Genomic DNA, 10,068 nt, shown 5'->3' with positions numbered 1-10,068 from the left:
GGGGGGGGGGGGGGGGGGGGGGGGGGGGGGGAGGTGCCTAAAGGACGGTGGAGCCCACAAGAACCCAGAAGATGTAACTGATCCAGTTTGGGGAAGTCAAGAAAACTACCTGAGGACGCGGATATCTGAGTTGAGACATTAAAGGTAATTAGGAGAAAAAAATAAAGTTAGGGGGCACCTGGGTGGCTCATTCAATCAGGCATCCAACTTGCGATGTCAGCTCAGGTCTTGATCTCAGGGTTGTGTGTTTGAGTCCTGCGTTGGGCTCTGTGCTGGGTGTGGAGCCTACTTACAAAAAAAAAAAAAAAAAAAGATGAATTCAAGTGAGCCGGGGTCTCTCTGGCAGAACCAGAATCACACCTCTGTTTAATTTTTCTTTCCCTGTTCCCTGTTCTTCCCGCCCCCCTCCAGCTGTAACTCAGCACTCTCCCCAAAGGCCTTTGGAGGGCAGCCAGGAATCCTCACCACATCAGAATGGCAGAGGCGAGGGGCTTAGGGCCCAGCTCAGACATGCCCAAGCTGCTTCTGTTTATGAAACTGTGGCAGTTCTAGGGGCAGAGCCCAACTTGAGGCTGACAACCCACAGGAAGAGACACCTGATAATAAAACCAGTAACTGTAGCTGCCAGTGATCAAAGGCTTACAGTAAACCAGGCCCTATGGACGCAGGGGACTTGCCTCCAATCCTCAACCTCTCCTATATTATTCCCGTTAAACAGATGAGACTATTTCGGCTTAAAAATGGACTAGTCACAAAACTGGTTGAGGCCAACAGGAAGCCAAAACACTTGCTGTATTAATAAAATACTGTGAATATTACAAAAATAGTCATGGAAGGACTTAGAAGAGAAGGGAGAACTGAAGGGGAAGAAATGGTAGTGGAGCCCAAGGGATAGGAGGTGCTAAGCTCGAGGTGCAGGGGGAGTGGGGGGGAGCCTCACTCATGTAAAAAGGACCATGACTGAGCCAGGACTCATAACTGAGAGACAAAGGACAGTCCTCAAGTTTCCTAGAAAAGATCTCATCTCAGAGGAGGAAAGGGAAAGCCACAGTGACAGGGACACTTGCTGACATCCTTCCGGAGTGCTATCACCGCCCAGAAGTCACTTGTACCATTATTTTTGCCTGAGAAGTGGAGGAGACCAAGAGACAGAGAAGGGGGAGAGATGGGGGAGACGGAGGGACAGAGAGAGACTAAGGAAACTCCTCACTTGTGGGTGTGTGCTATGTGTTGCTGAAGGTTGCAGAGTGGTTTTGGCAGATGGGGGTAAGCCAGGTCGCAACGCAAGGGCGTTTTTATGAACCTCTGGGAAAATGTCTGAAGATATCTCCAAAGAAAGACACCTGGTACTTCCTACCTGACCTATTGGGTGTCCTTTTCTCACTCTGTGTATTCACTTTGATACCTAAGGTCGGCCAGAATTTTACAAGAATTAGCATCTGCACAACTCCGCTTAGGCCCTTGCGAACACAAATAGATCTCTCCTCTCCTGCTCCACACCCTTCCCTGGCTCCCCAGTGCTCTCAGCGATCCAAATTGAGCGTCCGTCTATAGAGAGAACTCCATTTCCCATAGGTCTCCTCTCCTGATACCTACATTTCCCGTCAGCGCAAGACCGCCTACTCCTGGATTGTCCTCGGCTCCGCCCACCTGCCCCTGTTAGTGCTGACTCTCGCCTTACACTTCGGGCCTCCGCTCCCCGCCTCTTGCCCGCTGTCAACTGGTCCAGGCCACCGCGAGGGGCGTGGTTCCTGTGCGATCGTTCTGTCTATTGGCTGTCGCCTCGTCGGTGGGGCGTGGCTACGGGAGCCGGGCGGGCTCATTTCGAACCGCGGCTGGGGCGGCGGCTGCGGTGGTGAAGGATGCATCCGGCAGGCGCGGCGGCGGCGGGGACGCCCCGGCAGCGTAAGTGGCGTACGTGGCCGGTCGAGGAGATCGGGCGGGCTGGCGGGCTGGCGGGGGGCGTGGCGGGGCCGCCGCGGCAGTTGGCGAGGTCGCTGCAGGTCAGAGGTCACGGGGTCAGGGATCCGGAGCCTCAGGGTGTGCACAGCGCTGAGATGCCGGGTCCGGGTAGGGGGCGCGTTGGGGTCGATTCGTCATTTCTTTGCGAAATTCCTTTGGAAGAAAACAACTTTGGGCGGGATATTGTGTGGTGTGCAGGAAAAGACGACTTTCATTCATTTGCAGTTAGCGAGCTGCCTTCTCCCCACCCTTCCGTGGCTTCCGGCTGTCGCCCACTCTCCGTAGGGACAGCATTCAAGCCCTTCGCGAGCTCAGAGGGCCATGTTTACCTCTCACATCAGATATGAACCTGTATATCTTGGACTGTTCATCCCCTCTCCCCGTTTCTCTTAATTTGTATCTCTCTTTAAGTTCCTCTTCATCTACGTGAGTGTGCGTAACTCATGTATTCGTTCAGCATGTCCTGCCTCAGCCCCCGCTTGTGCCAGGCCCTGTGCTGGGATTTGGGGACCTGGTAGTAACTGGCATAGCATTAGTCTGTTGTTAACTTACAACTCAGAGTTTAGTGGTGAGACAGACACTAAACTCGGAACAAACACGTCAGCAAGAAAACGTGGGGAATAATTAGGGCTGTAAAGGGAATAATCCAGGATGTGATGGGGGTTCAGAGGCAGCCTGTGCTCTTTCCTTTCTTCAGCCCTTAATAAGGTGCCTGGCTGGCCCTGTGGTGTGTGCTGCTGGGGCTACAGCGGTGCCCGGACAGCCCTGGTTTCTGTCCCCATGCTGCTACAGAAGACAGCGGCAGTTCAGAGTGATAATGACCTGATGGGGGAAGCACAGGTCAGGACCAGGGATGGAGGGATTGTGGTAGCCCAGACTAGGTGTGTGACCCACCTGGGCGTGTCAGTGATGCTTCCTGAAAGAGGTATGTCTTATGATGAGGAATTCGCCCGGGGAAGGGGATTCAGGGTGAGAAGGAAAAGCATTGGAAGCTTGTGCCGAGTAAACGAGTGGACAAATGTATAATATAGTTAGCAACTGTGATGAGTGCTCAGATGGGGAAAAAAGAACTGCTGGATATTGTGAGAACAAGGTGGAGCTGGTGCTTCGGACTGAGGAGTGAGGAAGCTCTCTGAGAAAGAAACAATTGAGGGGCGCCTGGGTGGCTCAGTCGGTTGAGTGTCTGACTTATGCTCAGGTCATGATCTTGCAGTTCGTGGGTTCCAGCCCCGCGTTGGGCTCTGTGCTGACACGTAGCTCAGAGCCTGGAGCCTGTCTTCGAATTCTGTGTCTCCCTCTCTCTCTGACCCTCCCCTGCTCATGCTGTTTCTCTCTCAAAAATAAATAAGAACATTTTTTTAAAAAGAAGAAAACGATTGAGCTGAGGCCTGAGTGCTATATTGGCAGGTGTTAATCATGGGCAGATGTTCCAAAGTGATGGCCCTGCATGTTCAAAAGTCTGTGTGGGCTCGGAGTTTGGCAGAGTCAGGGCCCAAGAGTCCAGTGTGACGGGGTGCTGTGAGCCCCAGGAGAGGTAGCGAACCAGGGTGGCCCGCGCGGCTGGGTCATGCATGTGGATTTCATTCTCAGCACGGTGGGGACTGATCTCAGGCAGAGGACGTGAAATATTCTCTTTTGCATTTAAAAAAGCTCTGGCTGGAGAGAAGATCGGTGGGGCAGGAATGGGCAGGGGGACCTGGGCGGAGGACCTCCAAGTCAGGTTCAAGATGACAAGGTCTGAAAGGGAGGATAAACACTGAGACACAGTGGGCAAGAACTAGCGACTAGTTGGTTGGATGTCAGAAAGAACGGTGGTCAGGGGCTCAGACCCTGAGGTGAGGCCGGAGGGGCAGCCAGAGGGCTTTGTCTGGAACTGGCCACACCTGGATGTGGAGCTGGGAGAAAAGTGGCAGGTGGAGACAGAGCCCAGGGCCCAAGGCACAAGTGGGTGGGTGAGATGGCTCTAGGTGAGAGGCAAAGCCCGAGGGTGGAAAATTCGGCCACCTGTTTCAGAGAGCTGAAAGTCAGTCATGGCTGGAGAGGGACCCACCCGGGGACCATCTCCGCAGAGGCAGGAGTTTTTGTCTTTTTCAGTAAAATTTTTAAGTTTATTTATTTATTTTGAGAGACAGTGAGTGGGGGAGGGGCAGAGAGTGAGAAAGTCAGCACAGAGCCCAGAGTGGAGCCCAGACCCAGGAATTGTTAGATCATGACCTGAGCCAAAACCAAGAGTCAGGACGCTTAAAACCGACTGAGCCACTCAGGTGCCCCTGGCGTTTTTGTCTTTTTGATCATTGCTATATCCACCATGCCTGCAGCAGAGCCTAAGACAGGGGCTCAGGAAAGAGAAGGAGTTGGGGACGGTGTCTTGGCATTTGGGATGGTGGCATTAAATGCTGCCAAGGGCTTGAGTCGGATGACAGTGGCTAATGGTCTTGGCCCGGCAGTGCAGAGGGGTGTTCAGGAGGCTCGTGGGGGCAGAACCCCACATATCAAGGGCTGGGGAGTGACAAGGAAGGAGGAAGGGCTTGCACCAAAGATTTCAGAAGTGGGAGAGGGGAGGGGCGCCTGGGTGGCTCAGTCGGTTAAGCATCTTAAGGGTCTGACTTCTGCTCAGGTCATGATCTCATGGTTCGTGGGTTCGAGCCCTGCGTTGGGCTCTGTGCTGACCGCTGGGAGCCTGGAGCCTGATTAGGAATCTGTTTCCTCCCTCTGTCTCTCTCTCTCTCTCTCTCTCTCTCTCTCTCTCTCTCAAAAATAAATAAACATTTAAAAAACTGTGGGAGAGGGTCCAGGCCAGTGCAAGTTGCTTTGGGAGGGAGCACACCTGGGTGTGTTTTCAGTTTTCAGGCTAAAAATAACTGGGAGAAAGAGTTGAGGGACTAGTAATGGATAACAGGTGGCAGGAATTGACACTTTTTATGCGCCAGGCCGGGGGCCGAGGAGTCTGTGAGTGTCACTGGCCTTGGGGCACTAACTCTGTTCTACAGAAGAGAGAACTGAGGTGCAGAGTCAGGACGCAGACTATTTGATTCCTCTCCCGCGACACATGTAGCCCTCATACCCGTTCCCTGTGCCCACAAGGGCACCTGGCTCATAGGAGGAGCTCTCTCAGTATCTGCTGTGGTGGCATTGCTTGTGGGTGAGGAGCAGGGGTCTTGGAGCCAGAGTGCTGGGTTCAAATCCACCCTCTCCATATTCCCCTTCTCTTCTGGCTTCTTTACCCTACCCCAACTAAGCCCGCCTCCAGCAAGCCCCATCCTTCCCTCCTCCAGAATCTGGCCAGAAGCAGCCCCTCCTCCGCCCCACCACTACCACGAACCCCTCCATCCCTATCCTCCCCACCATACCTCTCGGCAACTTCCTCCCTCCTCCCCTCTTGCTGCCTCCCACCCAAGTCTGTTCCCCACAGGAAGCCAGAGGGACCTTTTCCAGACCTGAAACCTGGCTCTGCTTCATACTGCCTGAGTGACTTTAGGCAAGGGCCGGAGCCTCTCTGGGGCTTGCTTTTCAGCAATTGTCAAATGGGGACAATTGAGGCACGCCTGGGTGGCTCAGTTGGTTAAGTGTCCGGCTTCAGCTCAGGTCATCATCTCATGGTTCATGGGTTTGAGCCCCACGTCGGGCTCTGTGCTGACAGCTCAGAGCCTGGAGCCTGCTTCAGATTCTGTGTCTCCCTCTCTCTCTGCCTCTCCCCCACTTATGCTGTTTCTCTCTGTCCCAATAATAAATAAAAACAAAAAAACAAAAATGGGGACGGTGGTAGCACTGGCACAAGCGGGGCTGCCGTGAGGATTAAATGGGTTCACCCCCCGCGCCCAGCGCACGGCCTGGTGCGAGCCCGGTTGTCCTAGCTACCAGGCCCGCCTGGGCTACACTCCTGCCCTGTCACTCGCTCAGCGTGGCCCTTTGCACCTGTTACTTCCCCTGTCCGGGCCTCGGTTACCACATCTGTGACGTGGGCATGGCTGCTTACTCCCTTCGCAGGGTTTTGTCAAGCACCTGTGCTAGCCCAGTTTTCCCCATGAACCAGACGAAGCTCCGCCCCTTGGGGCGCACATTTTAGTTGGGGGGACAGCGAACAAAATACAACAGCGAGTATGCCAGCTGGCGCTGAGTTCTGGATATGAGCGAAGCAGGGAAGGGGGGTGGGCGGCAGGGGATGTCCCTGAGCGGGGGAAGGAAGGGACAGGATGGTGGGTGGTCGGGAAGGCACCCCAGAGCCTGGCGGAGGGGAGGGGGCAAGCATCCCAGCGGAGAACAGCCGGTGCAGAGGCCGCGAAGTGGAAGTGTGCCTGGTGCTCGCGGTGAGCGCGGAGGTGGCCCGAGCGGACCACTGAAGGAGGCAGGAAGGAGACACAGACACAGAGACCTTGTTTGTACAGGATTCTGTGCGCAGTAGGCCCAGTACGTAGTAGCTATCAGCGTATCGTCACTGTCATTTGGACGGATAGATTATAGGCAGCCAGAGCCTGCCTGCCTGCACCTGACCAGGCGGCCCATCTGACACCAAAACCAGCGCCTCGCTGCCCTGAGAGGAGAGCCCCTGCAGAACGAGTGAGGCTCCCCACCCCTCTTCCCCTGTAGCCTCGAAGCGGAGGATCCCGGTGGCCCAGCCGGGCATGTCTGACCCCCACCAGCTTTTCGATGACACAAGTTCGGCCCAGAGCCGGGGCTATGGGGCCCAGCGGGCGCCCGGCGGCCTGGGCTACCCGGCAGCCTCTGCGTCGCCCCAGGAGGCCTTCCTGGCCGATCCCGTGTCCAACATGGCCATGGCCTACGGGAGCAGCCTGGCTGCGCAGGGCAAGGAGCTGGTGGATAAAAACGTGAGTTCTGGGCCGGAGGGGCAGTGGGGGCTGGCGGGAGCTGTGAGGCCAGGGCTTCAGGCTTGGGCTCTGCCTGCCCCCAGATTGACCGCTTCATCCCCGTCACCAAGCTCAAGTATTACTTTGCCGTGGACACCATGTACGTGGGCAAGAAGCTAGGCCTGCTCTTCTTCCCCTACCTGCACCAGGTCAGCGCTGGCTCTGCTGAGGGGAACTCGAGGAGGGAGGGCCTCTGGGTGGGGGTGGAGGGTAGGGGGATAGAGGGCGAGTCAGAGGTGGGGGGTTGGGGGGGAGGGGTGGGGTGGGTAGGTCTGCCCCGAGGGAGGGTCTGGAAGCAGTGTGGCAGGCGCCCAGCTCGGGGGTCCTGCTGCTCACTCTCCCCACAGGACTGGGAGGTGCAGTACCAACAGGACACGCCAGTGGCCCCCCGCTTTGACGTCAACGCTCCTGACCTCTACATTCCAGGTTTCACTCTCCCCGTTACTGCCCGGCTCCCTCCTCCCTCTGGGTGGGCACGTCCAGGCTAGAGGTTTAGGTGCCTGGTAGCCTAGGATGGTCGCTCTTTCTCTCTGATCCATGTCTGTGTGTCTGCCTCCCACAGCTATGGCTTTCATCACCTATGTCTTGGTGGCTGGCCTGGCGCTGGGGACCCAGGATAGGTAAGGGAGGCGTGGAGTAGGCAGAGTGGGGTGAGGGTTGGGGGGCTGAGGGGCAGTCAGGTAGGTGTCTTGGATCCCTCTCAGGGCAGCCCCCACCATGCTCCCAGTTGGCCCAGCACAAAGCCCTTGGTGTCACCCCGCCCTCTTCCCTCGCTTTCCGCCACGTGCCGCCCATCACCACACCTGTGCCCATCACCACACCTGTAGCGGGTGAGTCTAACTCCACCCTCGTCCTTAGCCTCCACCCCAGATCGTGTGTGTCCTCACTGCCTCCTAGCCAGCTTGCCCTGCGCACATTGCCTCTGCACCCACTCCAGCTGAAGCCAGGGGTGTCTTGTTGGGCCATGTGCCGCCCTGCTCCGAAGTTGTCCGCAGCTCTCCCGTGCTCAGATCAGGCCGTAGCCCCTTAGTCTGGCGCGCCACTGCCTCCACACAGCCTGGCTCCGCCCCTCCTCCTCCTGCTGCGCCACTCTGGGCCTCTTTCCATTGTCTGAGGGCCTCTCCAGGGCCCCGCTCAGGAGTATGGTCCTCCCGAGTCACCTGCAGAGCACCTGCTCACTCGCGATGTCTCCACTCTGATGTCACTTAATCAGGGAGGCCTTCTCAGCCCCCAGCCTGGGTCAAGCCCCCACCTTGCTCATAGTCCCCAGTCCATGTCTTCTGTGGCGTCGAAAACGATCGTCATTAGGATCCATTAATTGTTGATGTGCTGGGAATATGGCAGAGACCTTGGTCCTTCTTCCCCAGTCAGCTTCTTGCTCCTTCAGGCCTCAGCTTGGGGGTCCTCTCCTCTGGCAAGCCCTCTCTGACACCTCCCGGCTGGGTCCGGCACCGCCCCCCCCCGCCCCCAGCCCCTATGTTTCCCTCATCCTGGCCCTTCCCTGGAATGAGATTTCCACGAAGGCAGGGTCCGGTTTCATCTTGGTCACCGCTGAGTCTCTAGCCCCACCCAGCACAGGCTGTCCACAGGTGGATACTCTGGGAGGGTGGGAGCGGTCACCCAAGTGACAGAGCCTGGTGCCAGCAGGTTCTCCCCGGACCTCCTGGGGCTTCAGGCGAGCTCTGCACTGGCCTGGCTGACGCTGGAGGTGCTGGCCATCCTGCTCAGTCTCTACCTGGTCACTGTCAACACCGACCTCACCACTATCGATCTGGTGGCTTTCTTGGGCTACAAATATGTTGGGTAAGTACCCCCTCCCCCTTCCCCCCTGCCACCCCATGCCCTGAGCCCTGGCCCTCAGACCAGCCTTCCCCTCTCCTCCCAGGATGATTGGCGGGGTCCTTATGGGCCTGCTTTTTGGGAAGATTGGCTACTACCTGGTGCTGGGCTGGTGCTGCGTGTCTATCTTTGTGTTCATGGTGAGCTGGGGCTCAGGGGAGGATGAGGCTTTAGGGCACAAGCCCTCAGAGTTGGGGTCCCCTGGAGGCATCCACGCAGGGGATGTCAGGTGAGGAGTTGAAGCAAGAGGCACATCGCTGCACTGAGGAGCCTTGGAGTGGCTACCCCAGCCTGGGGGTCAGGAGGGCTTCCTGGAAGAGGGGGTGTCCAAGCTGGGGCCTGAAGGAAGAGAAGGAGCCAGCTGGGCTGTTAAAGTGGGCTCTGGCGCCCCCTCCACACTCCTTACACGGCAGGCTTTCCTGCCAGAGTTTCTGTAAGGACGAAAAAAGTTTCAGTACCCCTGGAAGTAGCTTCTCTGGGTCCCAGGCAGATCATTTCCCCTCTTTAAATTTGCTTCCCCTTTTGTAAAAAGGGGAATAATTGTGCCTCAGGGTACCAGGAGGATGCAGTATGTGTGCTCAAACTGGCCAAATCTGACCCTCAGATAACCTTTGACTTAGATGTCATTATTTAAAAGTTAAAAAAAAAAAAGAAAGTATTTCTGGCTTGTGTTGAAAAACTGTCATCTGGCCAACATAAGCCGGTGGCAGCGGCCTTGGCAGAGCCGAGCCACCCCTCCTGTCCTCGGCAGGGTGTTCCCCACGAAGTCCCTTGTCTCACTCGGGGCTCTCCTGCCATTGAGGTGTGGAACCCTCACATTTTCTCACAAGACTTGGGTAGGAGCAAGTGTTCACCGTCTGGATGTTTGGGGGGTAACCCAGGCTCCCACGAACAGAGGCGAGCCCCAGCTGCCCCTGCGGAGCAAGGGAGGCAGGGCTTGGAAGTATGCCCAGGCGCCCCGCGTGGCTCGGCATGGCCGAGGACTCAGCGTGAACCCCCTTCTGCCCCAGATCCGGACCCTGCGGCTGAAGATCCTGGCGGAGGCGGCGGCCGAGGGGGTCCCGGTGCGCGGGGCCAGGAACCAGCTGCGCATGTACCTGACCATGGCCGTGGCGGCGGCGCAGCCCCTGCTCATGTACTGGCTCACCTTCCACCTGGTGCGGTGAGGGCGGCCTGGCCCACGCCTCCAGCCTCCGGCTGCTGCTCAGGGCGCCGCGCCTGCCTCTCCTCTGCCTGCCGCCCCTGGGGCACCACCACCCCTGGCTCGGGCGCCGCCCCCTCCCGAGACCCCGCCCCCTCCCCTCGCCGAGGTGCTGAGATGTCCAGCTGCACAGGCCGCCCCGCAGCGCGGCCGCTGTTCAGGAAACAATAAACCGTGATGGGCACGGCGTGGGCGGCCTCT

General features: G+C 57.5%; 1 protein-coding gene across 5 annotated transcripts; it reads left to right on the top strand.

Annotated features, from left to right (window-relative positions):
• Positions 1-1,800: 1,800 nt before the first annotated feature.
• On the top strand, positions 1,801-10,056 carry YIF1B (Yip1 interacting factor homolog B, membrane trafficking protein). Of its 5 annotated transcripts, none has more exons than XM_029926100.1 (8): positions 1,801-1,905; positions 6,550-6,788; positions 6,872-6,976; positions 7,175-7,253; positions 7,390-7,447; positions 8,475-8,630; positions 8,713-8,806; positions 9,677-10,056. In XM_029926100.1, exons 1-8 carry the CDS (start codon positions 1,863-1,865, stop codon positions 9,830-9,832), a joined length of 930 nt encoding a protein of 309 aa, XP_029781960.1. In that variant the 5' UTR covers positions 1,801-1,862; the 3' UTR covers positions 9,833-10,056. The 5 variants fall into 5 exon arrangements, with proteins under 5 accessions (XP_029781960.1, XP_029781959.1, XP_029781957.1 ...); XM_029926099.1 differs by having other exon boundaries at positions 8,472-8,630; XM_029926097.1 differs by having other exon boundaries at positions 1,827-1,914; positions 8,472-8,630.
• Positions 10,057-10,068: the final 12 nt, after the last annotated feature.

The sequence above is a fragment of the Suricata suricatta genome, chromosome 16 (assembly GCF_006229205.1).
Source record: "Suricata suricatta isolate VVHF042 chromosome 16, meerkat_22Aug2017_6uvM2_HiC, whole genome shotgun sequence".
Lineage (NCBI taxonomy): Eukaryota > Metazoa > Chordata > Mammalia > Carnivora > Herpestidae > Suricata > Suricata suricatta.
The sequence above is the reverse complement of the archived record's forward strand: the minus strand, read 5'-3'. Positions and strand labels throughout refer to the sequence as shown.